Raw genomic sequence first — 24059 nt, 5'->3', positions numbered from 1 at the left:
AAATCCTTCTGTTTCCATTTAGAGGATATTTGGATATGCTGTATCAAAATAGGCTCAAAACGATAGTAAGGTCATGTAAGGGAAAATACTATAGTCATAATAAAACTTGAAGCGAGTACAACAAAGGATTTAACCTTATGCTGGTGGAATATTACTGCATTTCAAATGAATCTCAGTCTTCTTTCTACGCTAGCAGAAACTTGCTCCGTGTGTGTGTGTGTGTGTGTATGTATGTGTGTGTCTGTGTGACTGTTTGCTAACATTGAACAGGCACTAAATCACCTATCACATCTTCATTCCAACTTCAAGACATTCCCCGGGGGAAGAGTTAAGATGCAGATTCAGTTTCAGCTGTCATCAAAGACATGTAGGATTTGTCCCAGTTAAAGCTCTCTCTGCTTCTTGTGGATGAACAGGTTGCTTGCAAAGGTCACTCCTTCAGTCTACTGCAAACTCTTCTCAGCTGTTCCTTACTCACTGATTCAGGTATGTAGATCACTGTACTATCCACTTGCAGGGTTATGAATATATATTGAGCCAAGAATAGATAGTGTCCTGCTACTGTATTTACAGTGTCCTGCTACTATATTTTGCAAATATTTTTTAGATATTTTGAATATATAGTCTTTCCTAGCACAGCATTTTTTAATTGAGTGCTAGTCCACTATTTACTGGACTGGGCGATAACATCTCTCCTAGTAATATATTTATACACTGTTACTGTATTGATTCGCTATATATTATTATACATTTTAAATAGAATATTTACGTACAGCTAATTTTTTTTAAATTATTTTAATTATTGTTAATCCACTGCTGCGCCTGACACACAATATTGTGATAATTAGGTGTATGCTTTTTAAAGGCACATAAATTAAATTATTATTTCACACTAAACATTTTGAACAGGTAATATTAAGACAGTGCAAGAGTAGACAATACATATTATTTAAAATCGACAATTAAATATAACTTTTTATTGATGTTTTACAAATGTAATATTATTTATGTTGTTATTTACTAACTACATATTTTAATTATGATTGTTTTTTATTTATCTACTTACATTTTTTGTAGCACCTTATTCAAAATATTAGTTATGGCTTTTTGTTTTAAAATAACATTAATCAAACTATATGGTGTATTTCATTTATTTCATTTTTGTCAATATATCTATGTTTTCTTGTGCACCTCTAAATCAAATTGGTGAATAGTAATACAAATAAGGAATATCATATCAAAACAAGAAGTGGAAATATAGTTACATTATACAAGCTTATATGAAACATAATATAAAATGACTTGTGTTTATAGAAAAGTAATTTATGTCCTTAATAGTAAAGTAACCAAGATTTATTTCATTGGATAACACATTTTCTTTAGGAAAGGACTTTTGAAGGCAGAGGGAACAATTGGTAGCTCTCAAACTTTCCCCAGTAAAGATATGACATTGATACACATCCATCCGTACCTCCTTGGCTTGCTCCCGTGGATTATACAGCTGTCTAGTTCTTTTGTGCTGGCCGGCGCTACTGAATTGCTGCATCCCTCCAACAGCACTAAAAGTGATCTCATGTTTGGTATTGGGATTCCTAGAAACAGGAGAAAACGTTACATATCTTCCAGAGACATGAGTGCCTTGTTGGACTATCACAACCAGGTGCGGTCCAAAGTCTTTCCTCCAGCTGCTAATATGGAATACATGGTAAGTGCTGGGTCCAGGATGGAATACAGTAGATGTAGTGCGAATATGTATCATCCATTCGACATACTTTTCAATGTATCCGCTAAGGGGTATGCTTTCAAGTTGTCTTTTCCTTCCTTTGTACTTGTGATTGATTTGCTCCCCCACCACCACCACACAACTACACGCATAGTCACTTGCATATCAATCTAGTATAAAATATACACAGATGAGGTACCCATTGTCTTACTGTACTGTACATTATGTGAGCATAGCAGAATTCCTGCCAAGATCTGCAGTGCCACTTATGACCACAAGACACACAGACACAGAGCCCTTCCATTCAAATCAGATGTAGTTTTGTAGAATATACTTTGGCAGCAATTCTATTTACCATATTTGTGTGTATAAAATCAGTATTCAAAATGTGATGTAGCACGTGTACCTGTCCTATACAAGCACACATACTACTGTAAAAGTTCTGCAGTGATTTCTAATATCTATATGAATCAATAATACCAAACTTATGTTTTCTAACATGTAATATGATTCTAAAAATGCATGTAGTTCTGTTGCTTTATCTGTTTATGAAAACATATATTTTAGACTCCAACATAGCAAATGTTCCCTACACTCAATTGATCGATTTAATAAATTTTGAGGTTCCTTGTGGCACCTGGTATTACCAATATATATGTAGAATTTTGAAAGATTAATTAATGTAACCTATTTAGAACAGGCAGCATCTTCTCATAGAGGCGTAACATTTGCAGCTCCTGGAGCCCTGTTATAAAGGTACATGCTAATGCTGCTGCTGCTGATGATGATGATCATATGCACATATATTTTTATTATTTAAAAAATAGAATACATTTCTAATAATTTACAAAATGCATGCCCCACAACCTGATGATACATGTCACACAACCTGATGATACATGCCCCACAACCTGATGATACATGCCCCACAACCTGATGATACATGTCACACAACCTGATGATACATGCCCCACAACCTGATGATACATGCCACACAACCTGATGATACATGCCCCACAACCTGATGATACATGTCACACAACCTGATGATACATACCACACAACCTGATGATACATGCCACACAACCTGATGATACATGCCCCACAACCTGATGATACATGTCACCAGGGCCATCTTTTCCATTAGGGCCATCTTTTCCATTGGGCACGATGGGCAGGTGCCCAAGGGCCCCACAGGCAAGGGGGCCCCCTAGGCAGGGCTCTTAGTTAGAATAAATAATCCTGCAAAAGAAAAAAACCTGCAAAAAAAAACCTTCAAGGGTCACTGAGAAAGTACATCTATCTGTCTCTATCTCTATATATCTCTATCTTTATCTATATCTCTATACATCTATATCTATCTATATATATATATATATATATATATATATATATATATAGGGGCCCTGGTGCACTGCTTTGCCCAGAGGCCCATAATGTTGTTAAGATGGCCCTGCATTTCACACAACCTGATGATACATGTCACACAACCTGATGATACATGTCACACAACCTGATGATACATGCCCCACAACCTGATGATACATACCACACAACCTGATGATACATGCCACACAACCTGATGATACATGCCCCACAACCTGATGATACATGCCCCACAACCTGATGATACATGTCACACAACCTGATGATACATGTCACACAACCTAATGATACATGTCACACAACCTAATGATACATGTCACACAACCTGATGATACATGTCACACAACCTGATGATGACTGTTGTATTCTTGCTCCAGATGCATAACGATGTGTTTGGAGACCCATGTTTAAGTTGCATTTGGAGTTATATTTAAATTAAGATATATGCAATGCAAAACACTCATTAGGCCACAAGGTTGCAGCCATAAGTTAATGCTAATATTACATACTCTAAATGAGGTCCCATATGTCTAGCCCAATCTCCATTAGGTGCACTTTGTCACTATTAAAAAGTCATGTGTAATTCACTTTCCAGCTAAATGTACCTGTCCATTGTTCCCCTGTTACAAGCCACAAATTTCCCCATCAGCTTTATCCACACTTTTATGAGTCTAGTGTACCGCCAGCATTTCCTTGACACCATCTTTCCTCGTTCTATAAAGAAAAGATAACCGTTAGACAGAGTGGTCACCAATTAAAGGCCAGTTGCTAACTAATTCTAATTATAAGTAAGACACAGAAATCCTTAACACTGCTATTAACAACCTCAATAGCACTTCATAGAAAATAATTGAAATACGGATAGCGCTGGAAGGATTACTCTAATGTTGAAATAACTAACTAAACTAAATTTTGATTATGGCAGAAACAGCCGTACACATGAGAACTTATTTTACTAAACGAACAATGTGATGAAAAAAAAGTATTTAAAACGTAGGACCTTCTCAATAATAATTGCACATAAAGTGCCTGATTCAGATTTGAACACAACTGAGAAAGTCACCCGCTACTTTTTGCATATGTATGCTGTGTTCAGAGTTGAAGATGCGTCCAGGTCTGAATGAGTAGCAGACAACAGATACACACCCCTCAGACTCTTACATCCAACTTGTGAACATGTGCAAAAAGATTTTATTTAACAAGTTAAGAACGCAATTGCTGTGAATCATCATTTAAACTAATAACTTAATTTATACAGCAGAAACAACTTCCGGACAGGTGTATAAAACAAGGAATTTTTTTGTATATTTGCAACAACACACTTAGCAAATTCTAATCTATGGCCGAGCGACTATGAAAGTCTCAATAAGTGGTGGCGAATCATTCACAAATGTCTAATTACTAGTGGTTTGCTAGTTCAGGTGTTCTTCATCGTCATCATCATCATCATCATCATCATCCCTTACTTACTGCCCCTGACCATCCGCAAATAAAAATGCTTCTTCAGCCATATCTGTGACTACATCTCAGTCTGAATCCGTATTCAGTTGCTTGAAAATGCCATTACTGGGCATCAGGGACGGATCTAGAGAATTCTTCCACCCGGGGCGATTTAGGGGGGGCAATTTAGGCCCCGCCCCCTTTTTTTACATCTGAGGCTGCCAGCGTGTTTAAAACACAATCAGAGCAGCCGGCAGCACACCGTCCCTGCCTGTCACTGCTGAACGGACCTGCACATAGTGCCGATCGCCCCCCCCCCCCCCCCCCCTGGATCCGCCACTGCTGGGCATTCAATACCCTTTCAGTCCCCTGTCAAGCCTCTTCAGACATAATGGGGCAAATACGATTGTAAAAAAATCCAGGACACTAGGCGGCGATTGTTTTAGCAAAATATCCACTCATCTTTGCTTGCGCCCCATAGAGATGCGAGCAAAAGTGAGCGTTACTTTTTGCTATATAATTGGTAAAAATGCGCAGCCGCAATGTTCCTCGGAACATTGCAGCTAATTGAATCTTCTCCAAGAAGCCATAAGTGCCCAAAAGTCGCAGGTTGTGTATGATTTTCTGAGCGTGCGCACTGTGAAAAAACATAAAGATACTCTAGACAAATGAACTGACCTCTCACTCTGAATAAAGCAAAAAATATTTAGCCACCATTAACTCCAATCAGGAACTCTATAATACTTAGGGGGCAGCAGTCCCCAACAGCAGCATTACTCAACGAGTGCCAAGTGTTAGTTAGATGTGAGTGGGACAAACAAGGTTAGTCAAAGCTTGTAATAAAAAAACGTCTCACAATGTATCCACATGTATTGATCAGCAAGCCATGACTCCAGGCAGGCCCTCGGTAGAGCTTATCAAGGAATCCCAGGTGGTAATGGTAATGGAATAAAATAGGTAATAGATGTGTATATGTGTTAGATCCATCAATAAGATGTTCATAGTGTTAGTTACTAACTGACAGCTTTACACAGTAAGCTGGTTTTAATTAAGGCACTCAGTATGCATCCTGCTACGTGCCGGTCTTCCGTGGCCCTGTGGAATCAGGTGCCCAAAGATGGAATACAAAATTAATCATCAAATGCATCTACCAGTTAGAGCAGGAGATCCTCTCTCCTGCTTATGGCAGTCTTGTTCAGGTTGTCAAAGCTCCTCCCTCTTGAACTTCCCATTTATACCAATGAAATGGTCATGGGAGGGGGGTCTGACAACTCTTTAAGAAGCCATACTAGAGCAATATCATTGACTAATTTAGAATGTGAATCATCATATCTACAGGGCAACTGTATGTAAAACTTTGTATATTACTTAAGGCCGCTTAATTAAATCAAAAGTTAAATGAATTTTCAGATTTGGGTGGAATTAGTTTTAAAAAAAGAGTGTTAGGTAACATGCATTCATGCATTGTTGCTAGTAGGGTATTTTGTTTATTAATTATTGCAGATATCGAACAAAGTGCAAACACTCTTACACTCTGATCCTGAGGCTTATCTAGCATTCAGTCTACTTAATACAGTAGCAGTGAGAGCATTTATGAAAATTGGTACATGGGTAACTGCAAAAAAGTGCTGTTACTCATAGCAACCTCATAACAATATTGTAGATATCTGCTGTTTTGCATTTTTTTGAAATTCAGAGCAGTCCCCATAGAAGTCTATGGGGACTGCTATATACCACAATTTAATAAATTCTGATAAGGCAATTGCACATACGGTAATGTCTCAGGCTGGCGTACATTTCCGTATGTGTAATTATTCCACTCTGCTCCTATGCGGGAGAGCATTTTGGTAGAGGGATCTCCGGATCCCTCACCACATCTTACTGCTCTCGCCTTTGGTCACTATTGCAAAGAGGCCACTTTGTGATAGTGACCATAGAGGACATAGGAGAAAGGTCTTCACAGTAACAGCAGTTTTTCATGACTGCTGTTCTTGTTGAAGTTTTTAATAAATATGCACAATATTTAATTCGTTATCTTTGCGTAGAGCATTGAAATACATCATGTATAAAATGTGATGAGTAATAAATAGAGGCCTTATAGAGGGCTTGAGCGAAGTGAGCGTAGAAAAACTCTGATATAAAGAATTAGGTGCTATGTAAAGCAAGTTTGCGTGTGGTTTGTGCACGGGTGTTTCTAAAAAACAATAGTGCACTATTGCTTTTTCCCTCCATTGTTTTAATCCATCAGTGTGTCTGGATAAACAGAGCAGAAAGCTGTATGCGAAGCATCGGATTTCCATAGTTTACAGCAGGGTTTCCCAAACCCAGTCCTCAGGGCTCCATAACAGTGCAGGTTTTCTGGATCACATGTGACATAATTAGGACCACCTGTGGATCTGTTACAATGTGTCAGTCAGTAATGACTACACCTGTGCTCCAGCAAGGAGATATGGAAAACCTGCACTGTTAGGGAGCCCTGAGGACTGGGTTTGGGAAACCCTGGTTTACAGATGGGCTATTTATGATCTTATATGCAGTATGCAATTTGTATTTATAAATAAGGTCATAAGTATTGCACAAGGAGGGGTCTTTTGTCCATTTGTATTTTACTACAGATTTTAGAAGTACGGTAACGTTTACATAAAGACGGTAAAATAAGATATAGCATAGTCGGTAACTGAGCAACACATCACTTATATTTAAAGCAGTGGCTTACCATGCGTATAGTGACTAAATAAACAGATTGTTTAGAATCTGTACTAATATGGCTGCAATATAAGGCTGAAGAAACTGAGAAATTGATGAATTTGGTGTGTCACAGGATGGATCAAGGGAACTTAACTTGCTGATAATGTTTATGCATCGAAGTCAGGTGATGTATGAAATGCTCATGCATTCATTTGAAGTTTTACAATTCATACATATGTAGAAAGCAATTATGTCAATGGGAACCAATTTGTTGATATTTGTCACTCAAATCTCTGTAATGATGTAATCTTTGCTAAGTTTTTGTGTTGTGGGGACATCTAGTGGTTAATGTGAGCAAAATACCAGCAGTAATCCAGCAGTTGTTAGAATTCTTTGTGGTAATTGTCTACCGATCTCATTACAATAACTGATCATGCCAAACAAAATCTCATTTTTGCATGTGGGCCTAGCCCTCCTTTGGTTGTCACCACCCCTCCCCCTTAGATGCTGCCTCCCCCTCCCGCCCAGATGCTGCCACTTTCACATGCCATACAAACTCCATATGAATTGCATAAAACGCATATGGTTAATGTCTTTCCTTTCACGCACCTTAAGTAACCTTCATATGTTATAAGTGTAACCTTTAATAAAACCAAATAACCACACAGACACTTATTAACTTTTGGCAAAAGGGTCGCAGTTTTATTAATAACAAATTACTAATTGCAAGATTATGAATGGTAGCGGTGAGAGCAAACGTAGTAATTAAACCAAATAGTGCAATGCCAAGATGGCATTAAAACTAGACCAAGGAATAATCCCTTAACATTGGCCAGTGCTAAATCAGGCATCAGCGTGACTGCTCCCTTCAGGACTTGACATGGCGGCCACACAAAGCACGCCAAGGGATCCTCCACGCAGAAGGATCAAGAGTCATGTTACTTTGAAAGGGGCAGTGACGTTCGGCCAAGTAGCGTAAGTACCGTTGTGCTTAGTCGCTGACTGGATCGCTCTCCTACCCATTGCGCCTCCTCTGTAGCGGAAAAAGATTGTTAAACAAGACAATGGCTAACATCTAGCTGGGGGCGGGGGACATCCGAAAAGTACGGGAAAGAAAGGACCCAGCTTTCCATGGAGAGTAATCTGAAGAGAAAACTATGCCACTCCCATGGATCCTATTGGCTGGATATCAGAAAAACATTAACCCCGAATGGGTAAGGGCCTGAAGTTCGTAAACCAATGCTTTTTAGTGACTTCAGTATAATGGCTTCACTTAACATAATATCTGGCGGATTTACACATAAATATCATGACATCACAAAACATCATTTGCATTTCTGGCCCACAGTCTTGCAATTTAAATCACCATTATTTATTGGATATATGAGCCAGATGAGGACTGGTGACAAATCATCTAAGGCTATGGTTAGTTGATGGGATATGGCTTAAGGTGCCAACTGACAAAGTTTGTGTGCCTACAAGTGCCAGGTCTGGGCCTGGCTCCAACGTATTCATGTTGTCTGTGTTTAACCACTGCCAATTCTAATTTCTCTCTTTCATGAAGGTATGGGATGAACGGTTAGCCAAAACCGCAGAATCTTGGGCCAACCAGTGCAAATGGGACCACGGGCCTAACCAGCTCATGCGCCATGTGGGTCAAAATCTCTCCATCCATTCAGGAAGGTAATTAATTTGTTTTTGTCAGCAACAAACACATATGAAAATGAAGAATTATTCCTAATAAAATGGTATCAGATGAGCACTATGAATGCTATCGCTTTTCCAGATAAAAAATGCAGGAGTCATTACGCTAAGAAAATGTTGCGGGCAGCACAGTGGCCTAGTGGTTAGCACTTCTGCCTCGCAGCACTGGGGTCATGAGTTCGATTCCCGACTATGACCTTATCTGTGTGGAGTTTGTATGTTCTCCCTGTGTTTGCGTGGGTTTCCTCCGGGTGCTCCGGTTTCCTCCCACACTCCAAAAACATACTGGTAAGTTAATTGGCTGCTATCAAAATTGACCCTAGTCTCTCCCTCTCTGTCTGTCTGTGTGTGAGTGTGTCTCTATATTAGGGAATTTAGACTGTAAGCTCCAATGGGGCAGGGACTGATGTGAATGAGTTCTCTGTACAGCGCTGCGGAATTAGTGGCGCTATATAAATAAATGATGATGATGATGATGATGATGCTGCGCTGTAACCGGCCCCAAGAAGTTGTTATACCGGGGCCCAAAATTCTTCATGATGGCCCTGTGTACAAAGTGCCCATCTGACGCCACCATAACAATGAGTTACAGAGAATAAACAGCACTCAGAACCATATATTTATTCTGAACAGCTCCCATTGCAGTCATTACTGTCAACTTCCCTCTTAAAAATATTTTTCTGTGACCTTTCCATAAAATCATGAAAGAGGAAGTGTCTTGATAAGCAATCTGTGTGTAGACAAATCACTTGCAAACATTCCTGCTGTCTGATCACCAGAAACATAATATGGAGAAATTGTGTAGGCCTTAAACATAATTTTAACTACTATTATTACACAAAATGTTTATTTGCAATATTTTAGACTGCAGTTCTCCTTATTCCTAATAAATAATAAAAACTCAAATCTGGAAAATCATGTCACAGTCTGTTGCTGTGTGACTAGTGATGCTACTCTGCAGCAATTGGGGTGTGTGACATTATATCATAGATGCCTACTTTCCCGGAATGTCAGGTAGACTCGCAAACTTTTGGGAGCTAACCCGGATTACCGGGAGAGCAGGGCAACCTCATGAATTTTGCTTCGTTTGTGAACTGGATGGGGGCGGGGCTAATTGTGTCATCCTGGCCCTGCCCCCATCCTGGCCCTGCGAGGCCTAATGATGCACTTAATGTGGCCATGCCCCAAAGTCATGGCCAACTTTGGAGATCTCCCTGGAGATGCTCAAATAAGTGCAAAACACAAAAACGTGCACAGGAGTATCTCTAAAAGAAATGCCCCTTTATCCCGGAACCCCGCCTCCTCCCAAAGCCAAAATGCCCATTGGAGGAGCAAAGGTCTTCGGACCCCATTTACCACAAGGCTAGAGGGATCCCTTTTGCCCAGTGCTCTGCTGGAGTTTCCCCCAGGGCACCAAATCTTCTGCCGGATGTTCTAAACTCCGTTATTGAATTTAGGTAGCTCTTTACAGGTTGTCTCCCTAACACTGAGAGGTTATGCTCTAAGATAAGTAAGGTACCCCTAACACTCATTCAGGCAGCGGTTAAGCTTTTCTTAAAAGTTTAGAGGCTTTAAGGATAAATGCATACAAATAATATGCAAATATATATGGTAACATATTAGTAGCTATCCTTCAAACTTTGTTATGCTTAACGCAAGGCCAAACATTTAACACGGTTATATGTTTGTGACTTTTCCAACACTATTTTATTTACTATTTAATAGAATGAAAGCATTAATTTGTTCTTTAAGTCCTAATGTGCATATGACTTGCACAATCTCCTTTCCCACTCATAATTATCAGTTCAACCTGTAATCATCAACATCCTCTACTACCTTTATCCTCTTTCCCTGCTCTCTCATCATAATCCCTCCTTTTTATTATTATTATTTATTTTATTTTTTTAATTCATAAGTTGCCACAAAAGGTCCTCAGTGCCTTATATTTAATTCATTATCACCCTGTCCATAATCATGTTTGCTTCTATCAGGTCCTCTTCCGTCTTCACCTTTCCCATCATCAAATCCTCTTCATTATCCATCTTTATCATTTCATTTTTCCCACCGCATGCAGGCAGAGTGCAGCAGAGAAGCCAGTGATATCCTGTTCAGAAAGGGGCGATTAGCTGGCTCTGAGCGGTGTAGCTGAACTTTGATTCGGTTTAATCATGAGTCCACTCTGAGAGCTCAGTGCATCAAAGCAGGACCGTCAATCTAGTGGCTGGAGGGTGTTTTTTTTATGGATGCAACCGCAGCTGTCCCCTCCTGAGCACATTTGTTTTTGGGGGTTCAGAAGGTCAGGCAAGGCATTCTGGGACATTAAAATGCCAAGTGATGTCAACAGTCACAGTAGAGCACTATCAAGTTCTCTGTGACAGGGACATCGTAGCCCGTCTCCCTGAGCGCTATGACATAGCAAAGGTAACAGACATTGGAAGTACGCATGCAACAAAAGTGATTATTTAAGTAACACAAGAGCACTACTTAAATAATCATTTCTGCACATGTGTTGCTGTTAAGTGTTATTTAATGCTTAAATAAGAGAAGTATCTTAAGTATATTGTGGTAGCTAATTGCATCCCCTACATGCACTAACTTATCAGGGAATGTTCCTATTTCTGTTCTCTTAATTGGCATTAGAATCCTCCAACAGACTTAGAGATAACACCTGCAAAGTCATTGGTGTTCCAGCTGTGACCAGCCTGTTCTCCCTTCACAAGTAAATAGTGCAATGCAAATAGTGACATGGGCTGACTGGCAGATGTGAGGCCTGAATTCTGTTGCTATCTCCAGAGGCCCCAGTACAGCAGATTATATGGGTTTTCACAGTCTGACTTTGCTGGTCACTCCTCATTCACTACCTACACCTCCCTCACTGACCCCAGAGTGACACAAGAGCACACACTGGAGGTTACCGAGCCCATACATGCCCTTCGGATACACCTGAACACACTATTAGGCAGCCCAGTTAAGCTCCTTCTGATGGGGTAGGGAAATTATACTGAAACATTGCAAATCTAAAATTAATATATGTTCTCTTTGCAGAATTGGTAATGCATATTTACTAGTGGAAAAAACAATTACCACTCTGTCCATCACCCCCTCCTCCATTATATATAAAGATAAAGTAGGTGGTTGGTAACAAAAAAAAAAGTCTATTAACAATAAAACTGTAAAGACTATGAAACTGACCAATTTCTATACTGATCAATAGGTTTATTACAGATTATTATTATTATTATTATTATTATTATTATTATTATTATCATTTATTTATTACAGATAATAATAAAAAGACACACTTTATGCTACCTTTAAATAAAATGGATACATTCTGCTGTAGAAAATAAAGTGAAAGTAACAATTTTAAATCTGTTTAATAATATTTTTATTCTGTAAAAGTATTTCATAATAATAAAACATGAACAGATGATATTTTTAATGAAAGAAAATATTTGTAGTGCATTTTGATGATGTCTCACTATTTATTTGTTTATTTATTTATTTTTGTTGCAGGTATAGATCTATTGTAGATCTGGTAAAGTCTTGGTATGATGAGAAACAGCATTACTCGTTCCCTTACCCGCGAGAGTGTAATCCCAACTGTCCAAGCAAATGTAGCGGCTCAGTGTGCAGTCACTATACACAGGTATAGCACCAGTAACTTTCCTTGATGAACTGTTATTGCTCTCCTAGATTAGGCTTAGCGACCTGTGGCTCTGCAGCTGCTTGCGGTTTTGCCCTCTGGTGGCTGGCAAGATAGGCTGTGACTTGTAGTTCCACAACAGCTGGAGAGTCTCCTTTGTTTTATAATGTAAATAAGTGATTTTTCTCAGGATACTCATGTGTGATCTGTTGACAGACAAGCAGATAGCAGTTTATGTGGGCAAGGGTTGTATTCTGGAGGTCTCATTACTACTGCATGTTTGTGTGTCACAGTACTCAAGTATGTTTACACAGTACAGCTATTACTCATTTCAAATAGGTTCTCCACCCAATAATAACATTCTCATAATAACCTCACGCCTCTCCCATATTGAATGATTGGACAAGCTGAGCCAGCCATAGAATCAGGTAAGTCAACTGCTATTCAGTGTCCCAAATTTACTTTCAGAACTCGGTTGGCTGTTAGCGTTTGAGAAGCATGTGTTACAGTGGCAGTGATGGTGGGAGTATCTGTGGAGATCTTGGTCATAGGACACCTACATCTGTACATGTTGTGGGATGGGGTTGTATTGTATAATAAATTCATGACCAGGCCAATTTCTATGTTTTGGTGATTTGCTAGTTTCACAAGGAATAACCTATTTATTCCTTAGTCTACTCAAGTAAATTTAATATTGTTTTTTTTAGTTGTAATACTTGGATATGCTGGATAAAGAATTAAAACAATAGATCAAGGGCACATTTTATGGTAGCAAAAATAAAGTAACATAGCACTTACCAATAGGAATAAATATCATTCTCTGGACATTTGCATCCACTCCACAATATGACAGATAATAAACAAGACTAACAGGTCAGAGGATGCTGCTGCTACGCAGTTTGGGGTGCTGTCTCCTCAATGTTTATGTAGAGACTATTCAGTCGGTTCATTCTAATTGCATGCCATGTGTTGAACAAAGTGACTTGTAAATAGAGAAGGCACAACACTGCAATATTAAAGCTCCAATAGATCAAGTGTGTCAGAATGTGATAAAATAATATGAAAAATAAGACTTGCACTTTCATATTTTGTATTATTTTTGTATTATTTTATATTACTTTAATAAATGTTGATACACTTGATCTATTTGAGTTTTTTTATTGCAGCACTATGCCTTCTCTATTTACTATTGTGATCCACCTTGGGATGTTCCTGCATAGGCAGCAGCAATGGTGGTGGCTTTGATCCATAGTTCATCATACCAAGAGATAGCGCTTTGCCCTCCTCCTACATTGGCGTGAACTGGAATAAAAATAAATCAACAAGCCAATAGGAAGAAATAAAATTAATAAACAAAATATTATTTATAGGTAATAATTATTATTAAATGCCTCCAGATAAACATTAAAATCTAATGAATAATTAACACCAGAGGCTGGTAATGGGACACATGCTGAGTAGAGTGTATGTCCATTTACTTGGCCTAAATAAGCACATTATTTGCATATGTGTGTAGGTAGATTTGGTACTTGTGGCTCCTTAAACTTGGAGAAATGGAATGGGGGAGGGAAGAGGCATGCAAAGCGGATCCGGGTACAGTAAGGGCATCTAATTGCGAACTGGGACAGACCCACGTGGGGATGGCCTTTCAGTAGCCATATCCTGAGGGCTGATATAAATGCAAGCTGGTGATGATGATAGCCAACAGCACTAGCTAGCCGCTTCTGATTAACCGATTGTGGCTTTACCTCTGAAGCAGATAGATGCTATCTTCATTGCTCGCATGTATTATATGACATTGTGGGCGTATTTTAAATTTAATTTTTTGCTACTTTCATTTGTACACATGAAAGAGTAGTATACCTGCTAAAAGTATATGTCATTTAAAAAATTTGAAAATGAAACCCAATAGCTAATGTGTTTTTCGCTTTCAAAAGAAATGTTAAAAATCTTTACCTGTGCTTATGACCTGGTATGATGTAAATGTAAAGCTGAGTACACACTACAGGTCTTTCATCAAATCATCGTGCTGATCACACAATAAACGACTGTTTGGTAAGATAGGACATTTTGTCGGTGTCTGTATCCCAAGCATCGGGATACAGATTACCACCGAGCTTAAGCTTAAGTACATGTAAGTACACCCAAATTTGGTGCACATTCTACTGGTGCAGATCTCGATGCATCTTGAGATGCCTGCAACTCAGCATATGGGTATAAATATCCTATTTGTATGTGTATTTATTTAGAGCTTATTTTGTGGACGCGTAAGCATTCAACTCAGTATGAACCCCAATGTGTTCAAAGTAAAAATCCAATAGTTTTCCCTTCTCCCTTAAGAGGCTAAGCGGGCACCACCTCCATTATCAAGTTTAAAAAACATACAATCGGGATAGGCGCAAAAAGGGGAAGGGTTAGAATTGAGGGTATCTGAGTGTCAAACACTTGTTAAACATAACATGGATCACAAAGTAAAAAGAATAATAAACGTTATTCACAATAGTGGTCGTGGGTAATAACAATGTCCAAGAATCACAAAAACCATCTGTAAAGGATTCCAATCATCGTCACATGTATTCTCATATATGTTCACAGGGTCCGCCACAGTACTTGCACATAGTTAGAAGACGAGAAAAGAGACAATTCCTCCAATGGTGTAGTAATCCAATGCATACATTTATTAAAACGATGGATAAAATTCACTTACATTTTGTAAGGAGAAACAGTGCGCATAAAGGTATCTTTAGCACGCAGTATGAAATCCTGCTGGTGATATAAACCGTGAGTTCCATATAACTTCCGGGTTCAGTTGCCCTGGTAACCAGTCTCAATTCTCATTGGAACCCTACGCGTTTCGTCACTCTGACTTCGTCAGGGGTATTCCAATGAGGGCAGAGACCTGTCTTATATAGTGCCCTGAATTGAGTTGACTCTTACTGGTTAACTGTTGCATTACCGATAATAATCAGGAATCTGAATTAGTTTTTACATTGCCGAAAAATACATGCCATTCGGGAATCAAAGTGATAGCTAAATCTTATCTGGGGATACTTTGTTTAGAAAAAGTGTATAACTATGCAAAAAACATGAAGATAAATGGATAAATAAAATTAATAAAACGTTCAAATGATTTTGGAACTGTGGTAAAAGGGTATAACCATTTTATTGACTAAGCATGTTAAAAATGAGGGATGATTTTCATGAAATTGCGTAAAGTGCCTATAAATTAGAAGTGTATTAAACTTTATTTATATACTGATTTTCATATACTTGTTCCTTTAAAGACCCAATAGTGCATCCAACATATTGCATGGTGCAGGGCAATTGAACATATAGGTAAAATAGGTATACAAATATGAAAAAGAATCCTTGATTATAAAGGAATTTCAGTTACTAAATGAAGAAAAAGTACTTAGGTTTAGCTCCAAATTTACTAATTTTACTTTTATGGCAGAAATGGGACTTCCTGTAAAATTAAGGACTCCAATAAGAACTTCGTGCATTGTTTGGTCCAGTTTTGGAATGTTTCAGGCTCAAGTAGAGGTTCTCCTGGGTCCCTTTCCAGACAAAATGAACTTGAGTCGGCACCAGGAGGGACTGGAAGAGATAGAGTTGTCTGTTCATTTTAATGACTGTGACTGTGAATGAATAGTTCCATCTGATTAAATCTGGCCTTAGGAATTTCTCTGCCTCTTGCATGGTCTCTGTACATGCAGGGATGTGGCATCAGCCCCACATATGCTGAGGGATGGAGGGAAAGCTGTCCCACACAGGATGGGTGGGAAGGTAGGGAAGGGGAAGACCTGAGTTAAAGGTGAGGGAGGAAGCAGAGGCAAGGAGAGGAGTAGTGGAGGAGTTGAGGGTAAGGAAGGGAAGAAACAGCGGGAAGGTGAGGGAATAAGCAGAAGTTAGTTAAGAGATAAAGCAAGGGGAAAACGAAGAGGGAGGTGGCCATCAGAAAAGAGGAGATGAACAATCTAACTGGCTGTCTACCCTCTCTGTCAGCTTGCCCTATACTGACAGATAGGGAGCTGAGCCAATCAGGGCAGGAGGCTGATTCCAGCTCTCAGCCATGTGACACTTAATATGGTAGTTAGTCTCCAGGAATGGACTAAACACGAGGAAGAACCCCAAAGCATGGGCCTCTCCAGAGCCCTGGCCTCCTCTCCCATACAACCCTGGAATAAAAGTGGGCATATAAGTCAAGGGGATGGGCCCTTGTGCACAGCTGTTAGATTCACACATTGTTTTTTTAGGACAAATAGGGTTTTTGTTTTTTGGCATTAATATGCCGTATATAGGCACATCATGAGAACAATGGAAAGAAAATACACTTTTCCATGATTCTTCCAGTAGTTATTTTAACCCACATAGTGCAACCCCAAATATTTACACCAAAATATAATCTCCTAGTTCTCAAGTATAACACAGTTTAACACAGTGGTATAACAAGGAGCCATGGTGCCTAGAGAAAGCATATGCTATGGCTCCCCATTCCAAAAATAAGCCTGATGTTGGATGGGGCATGGCCAACATCCTGAGTTTATGTGCAGCATACAGAGGAGGTACAGCCAGAGAATAAGTTGAATTGGAAGTTCTGGGATAAATGCACATACACCATGGGCCAGTACCATACACATGAGTCCCAAATACATGTCAAAAATACATTATGCAACACGCCACATACTGCAGGTTTGTGGCACACCACATAATGTACATTTGACATGTAGCAAGCACCTCTCTCTTGGTCCTGGGTCACCTTCCCTTGTCACACATTATGTCTCCATTTCTCCCTCCCCTGTCACATGTGCCCCAACATGCCTTCCCCATGTCACTTATGTTCCAACTCTCTATCCACTAGTCACATATGCCCCAGCCATCCTTCTTCTAGTAAAATATGCATCCCCTACTCTCTCTTGTTACATATGCCTTTCCCATTCTTCCCTTTTCACATATGGGACAATGGAAGCAAGGGCAGGGTCATATGCAACAAAGGTAGAATGGTGGGTGAGCATATGTGAAAAGGGCAGAATGGGAAAGGCATATGTGACAAAATTGGGACTGACCCACCAGAATTGGGACATTTGATAGTCCTACCTGTTTTTGCAGATTTAACTACCTAAGTTCAGTGTCTTAAGTTCAGTTGCTACTTGGCTTGATCATGGAATGTTGAGACCCTGTGTGGAAAAGAGATAGGTACTATTCATCTCCTGGAAAACAAACCAACAAGTGAGCACTCTATGCCACCCTTACACAAACCAATATTAAATCAATAACACCCACATTTAATAAATAGTCCGCCTTCCTCTAACTAGCCCCAATGATAAATTAATAGTATATTAAAATTTAATAAATAGGATTCCTCCAGCCAGCCATTTTATTAGCCCCACATTACATGCAAAGAGACATTGCATTCTTAGCTCCTGCAACATATTAATAGACACCACCACCTGCACATTACATTAAAGTCCCCACATTGGATAAAAATACATCCCATATTAAATAAATAGCTCTCACCAGCAGGTACACAATTACCCCAACATTACATGAATAGCACCCACACTACATTAATAGACCCCACCAGCCAACCCATTATATTAACAACCCCACATTACATTATTACCATTTACTACATTACCTTAATACACCACAACCACAATTACCTTCTTGGCTGCTTTGCAGACAGTTGCTGTAGGAAACAGACCCATCTGTCTGCATTCTATGCAGTCTCTGCACTCTGAGGAATTGGCAACAGCACCACCTGTGCTGAAGGATGGAGGAGAAGCTAGACAACATGGAGAGAAAAGGAACAGGAGAAGCAGTGGGAAAATGAGAACCATGGGTGGAGGATAAGGAACAACTCCCGCCCGGACTGGCTGTGTACCCTGTCTGTCAGTCTAGACATCCTGAACTAAGTTGACACAGAGTTGGCGCTTGTGCTGGGAACCCTGTAGGCGGCATCCACCTTTCTCAGAAATGGTGCCCCCACCCCTGTTGTTGCTTACCTTAAAAGGCAGGAGGTGCATGGCATCCTCTACTACAGTTTGCATGTGGTGCTTGGCTGTGACACCACAGCCAAGCACCATACTCTGAGCCTATCACAAACATGGAGGAGCAACAGCTGGCAGCTTCACAAGTAAGAACCTGCCAGTTGCTTCTCCTCAATAACAGAATCCATTGGTCTGTGGGGGCGGCATGGGAGCATTAAGAAAAACTGGATGAATGACATGTGTGTTTCACTCATTGAGTATTTAAGACATCCCATAACATAGGTTTGCCTAATGGTTTCACCAGCCCTTGGTTGACAGATAGGGATCTGAGCTAGAGGCAGAGGGCTCCTCCCCGGGCAGACAATGACTTGGCGCTAACACTCCTCTTCCAGTCCCCCCAAAAAAGTATGAAAAAAATGTGGAAAAAATGTTTAAAATGGAAAAAAGAAAAAAGAAACAGGCCCTGTGAATCACTCACACTGGCTGTATGTGGCACCCTGCAGCACATCTAGTGCACAGAGGACATGCTTCACTTGCTCCATCCACACTAGATCCTGGAATAGCAATACCAAGTAAAGTGCTTTATACCAGTTGTGGCCTAGTTATAGGTCACATTACACAAATGGGTGCAGAACATAGCCCAATTTATTTCTTGTGGGCTATGTTCTGTACCCATTTGCTTAATTTGTAAATTTGAAAGACAGGGGGTGGGACCAGTGCAGGGAAGACACATTTTGGGAGCCCATTCACAGGACCATTCACCTGTAAGAGCCCAAGACCAACAATGGCATTGTAAAACTGAGCGAAAATCTGCCATTAACAGGGGATTAAAAAAAAAATTAATAATTTTTATAGAGCCACCAGCCTGCGGTATTGTACTGCACTACTGCAAGTGGTTAATTAATGCAGGTATGCAGATAAATAATTTACTCTTGTGTGTTTTAATAATTGTAAAAATAATAAAGTCTATAAAATCTATTTATGATTAGGATCTATTTTTCCTTTTCCCTACAGAAGAATTATTTGGCATCACCTTTAATATCCTTTGTATATTTCATATTTAAGTTGTCTAGTAACTTTCTTCCAAAACTTTACCCTCATGCTAACCCTCACCCCCCCCCCCCCCCCCCCCCACCCCTCTCTGGCACCTCATTGTACATCTGCAGGCAGTTAAATATTTTTCCATAAACGGTTTTCCTGCGTCCAATCTTACAGCCAGATATTTATTTTCTAAGGAAGAAAGGCTTCCTCTCACATTTCATTTTTACCTTCAGCAGACAAGTGTTAAGTGACAGCTGGCAATTTGTATTCCTTATAAAATGTGGAACACAGAATAGCAGATGTTTTTTCGTGGTTGGCCCTAAATTTCATTGCATTCTGTGCTCCTTGTGAAGGAGTTTACAGATGGTGGGATTGTATGGGATACATATTAATATTAGTACTTTAATGTACAGCGTGGCCGTACACGTTGACATTCTGAGTAGAGTACTTTCCTATATAAATAAAGAGAACCTTTCTATTCTTTCCATGAATTACAGCAGACCTATCACCAGGGCTGCCAATAGAAAACTTGGGCCACCTGTGCAGACAATTCTTTAGGGCCCCTCTAGGCTGCACATGGAACCTTGGCAATGCCAGCGCTGCACCCGCAATAACACCCATATTTAATAAATAGGCCTCCTTCCTCTAACGAGACCCAATTATAAATTAATAGTATTCACATTTAATAAATAGGCCAAATTATAAGCCCCACATTACATACAGAGATACATTTCATTATTAGCCCCTAAATTATATTAATAGTTATCACCAATCACACATTACATTAAAACTCCCAACATTGCATAAAAATACATCCCATATTAAACTAATAGCCCTCACCAGCAGGTACATTGCATAATTACCCACAGGAGGAGTGTGACCACGTGGTTAATATGAAGCCATAGTTCCAGGCAGTCACTCTCTCCAGCCCATAATCGTGGCTCAGAGGTGGCCATTGAAGGGCTGAGCCCCCAAGGAAGTACACTTTACTGTAACTTCCAGTAATACATAAAAACTACAGTACAGTATTATAGTTGTAAAAATGCTGTGTCTGACAAAATGTAGTGTAAAATCAGGAAAATGGACCTACTAACATGCATCATTTTTAGGGGGACATTGTAATTTACAGAAAAAATAAAACTTCTATGTGGGATTGCTATAAAAATAAGTATTAAACTATTTTATATTGAAAATGTATTGATATCTACTATTATTATTTTTATTAGCTATTGTGGCTGCTCTTCTCCACAAACATATTTTAACTTAAAAGTGCAGTGCTTGTGTAAATATCATTATAGTGTACTGTGGGCCTATGTAAAATTAATTTACAATTTTTAAAAAATATTTCAACATGTTTAACATGTTTTAACGTGTTTGAAGATGGAAAAAATGTTTTATTATTATACTCACCCTGGTGGTATAGTGGATCAAAAGGTCCCAGTGGTTTTTGGCTACTTTCCCTACTCCAAAGTACTGGGAACAAGAAAATACCTTACAGGGAGGCCTTCCAGGCCCTTGCCAAGAGTTTAAATGGCCTAGTGGTTGACCTTGCCCAGATTGTACCTGGAGCCATAATATGCCTAGAGGATAGAACCTTGGAGCTATTTCTCGGGGACTCATGTCCTGGAAGTAGTTTGGGATGGAGATTTAAAAAATCCACAAAGATTTAGTGAGAGCCCCCCCCCCCACCAACTTTCCCTCACCCTGGCAGTGTTTGTGTAGGAGGATAAACATGGTCCCTTGTCACTGAATACAATGTAGGACGTGAAGTCATGGACAAAGTTGATCACGTGCGTTGGGAACTCATTTCAGACGGATATAAGACTGACGGATATTAGACTGACTCGAAAATACCATACTGACATGAATAAAATACCTACATGGATAAAAAAAAAGCTACAGTGTAAGTACCGACAAGGATAATACCTACAGTATAAATATTGACATGGATAAAATTACCTACATGGAGAAAATACTGACAATGTAAATACTGATAAAGAGAAAATACTGACAGTGTAAATACTGCCAATGAGAAAATAATGACACTGTAAATACAGATTGGAGAATATACCTACAATGTAAATACTAACATGGATAAAATACCTACAGTGTAAATGCTGACATGGATAAAATACCTACATGGATAAAATACTGACAGTGTGATTGATAGCACTGAAAATACAGACAAACACACTGCTGGCATTAAAATGTCAATGTGAGCACGTAATCTGTGATAAAAAAAATACATATATAGAAAGAAAAATGCAACCTTCCCCCTTCTCAGTCATATTAACCCTAGTGCTTTTCAAAAGAAAATGGGGGGGGGGGGGGGGGGGGGGCGAACAGCATGGGGTTCCCCCTATTTTCCTTCAACCAGCCTTAGGATTAGCCAACCAGGACTGGTTATACTATAGCAGGGAAACCCACAGCAAGGGATTCCCCTACCATGATGCCAACTAGCCCCAGGCAGGTCAGCACTGGGCTGGATTCCCTAGAGAGTTAGGGACTGCACTTGGGCTCTTCCCTCACTGCTGGGCAGTGGGTGTGGGGTAATAAGTGTGTAATAATAATAATAATAATTAATTGAATACTATTTTACATTGGTGAACTACAGTTCCCAGCAAGCCCGAGCTGCCATGAACAGTCTTGGCATGCTGATGGTTGAAGTACTGCAACATAACCTTGGGGGGCATGCTGATACTTGGGGAACCACAAGTGCCAGCATACCCTGATACCCAGTATTTACACTGTAGGTATTTTCCCCCTGTCAGTATTTAGATGTTGTTATTTTGTCCATATCAGTATTTATAGGGGGGTATCCATTTGACGGCGGGATCGCCGAAAACCCAGCGCTCGAAAAATATTACCGTTATTATGGTAATCCTGCACGTAAATACCGTTAATACGGTAATTTACTCGCTGGATTTCAGCTCGCAGCTCCCTGAGCTGCGAGCTGAAATTCAGCGAGATATTACCGTATTAACGGTAATATTTTTTGAGCGCGGGGTTTTCAGCGATCCCGCCGTCAATTGAATACACCCATTGTGTCAGTATTTTCACCATGTCTGTATTTACGCTGTCTGAATTTTCGTATCAGAATTTCCGTCAGTATTATTTCAGTCGGAAATATGACTACCACTGGATCACATACAGGATAAGTGAATCAACCTTGATTGTTTAAAAGGTCTGGGGTCTGGATTTCCCTTTGCCAACATATCTGTATATAAACACCATATAAGGTATAATCTTCACTAAATTTAATTATAGGTTTGTGTAACAGCTATTTTTCTAAGAGCCATGTCTTTATCAAAATAAACATCACTGCTACTAAAGAACATTATTTTTATTACTAATATTATTATTATTATTATTGTTATTTATTTTTATTTTTTTTAAGTTACTGGACGCATTCTGAACCAAAATCATTGGTAAGGAGAATCGAGCCAGAGTAACCAAAAAGAGGTTACAGGTCAAGGATCTGGGTGAAGGCAGTTATTATTCTCCTACAACTGAGGACACAATGGTGGTGCACACTTGACACCTACCATTAGTGAATGTCTGCTGGCCAGGCAAAACCATGTGGAGTGCACAGTAATGGCAGGTTATAGACACTAGGCAAAACCCCAAGACAATTTGTAAAATCTTCCCCTCATCATGACAAAGCTTTTTTACGATTTACCCATAACTGAAAGTAGAAGCTGTGTCTACAACAAAAGTGGGCTCAGGAATGAGAGTAAGGCTCCAAGACACTCTATAATCTCCAAATCACTGGTGAGACAATTCTGTGTATATTTTACATTGGTGTCTAGTGAGTGGCGGTAAGTATTATTTGGTATCACTGCATAGTGCAGCGATACAGAATGTGCCAGTTATTTACTATGCCACGGCTCATTGGCGAGCCCTGGTAAAACCCCTATTGTGCATGTATGGCTAAAGTCACACATGCACATATCAATGGGATTTGGCGATGGATCTACAGTGGCTTTTCTGGCAGTGATGGGCACCTATGGACTCCATTAAAAGGGTAAGCTGATGGACACCTATGGACTCCATTAGAAGGGTAAGCTAGCGCCATCTTGCATTAGTTTTATAAGGCAAAGCTTTTCACCACTTGTTAAATGGGGTCAGATTGCAATTCCAATACAATGGAGGACTGCAATGATCAGCATTACATGGGTTAAGGCAGGAGAAATCTCTGATTTTCTCCTGCTTTAACCCCTTAATAAATTGAAAGAACAGCTGCTTTCTCCGGGTTTCTGGCCCATCACAGTTTAGTAAATTGACACCTGTGTTAGTTGGGAGCCAATATACCTTGACTTTTTACTCACATGTGAGAATGTGATATTTTTTTATTTATTTTTTGCTTTCAATAAATCTACTCATTTGGCAATCCTGCTGTATATTAGAGATGGGTGGGCTCGGTTCCCCGAGAACCGAACCC

At 39.6% G+C, this 24059-nt stretch overlaps 1 protein-coding gene across 1 annotated transcript in view; it reads left to right on the top strand.

The window, feature by feature from the left end:
• Positions 1-216: 216 nt before the first annotated feature.
• The window catches only part of R3HDML (R3H domain containing like), a 35356-nt gene continuing 11513 nt past the window's right edge, over positions 217-24059 (top strand). Inside the window, exons 1-4 of the mRNA XM_075215318.1 lie at positions 217-486; positions 1384-1705; positions 8802-8920; positions 12458-12590. Coding sequence (XP_075071419.1) covers positions 1445-1705; positions 8802-8920; positions 12458-12590 — 513 coding nt within the window. The 5' untranslated portion in view covers positions 217-486; positions 1384-1444. The remainder of the gene's footprint in view (positions 487-1383; positions 1706-8801; positions 8921-12457; positions 12591-24059) is intronic.

The sequence above is a fragment of the Mixophyes fleayi genome, chromosome 6, assembly GCF_038048845.1.
Source record: "Mixophyes fleayi isolate aMixFle1 chromosome 6, aMixFle1.hap1, whole genome shotgun sequence".
Lineage (NCBI taxonomy): Eukaryota > Metazoa > Chordata > Amphibia > Anura > Limnodynastidae > Mixophyes > Mixophyes fleayi.
This window is presented reverse-complemented; position numbering and strand designations above follow the sequence as displayed.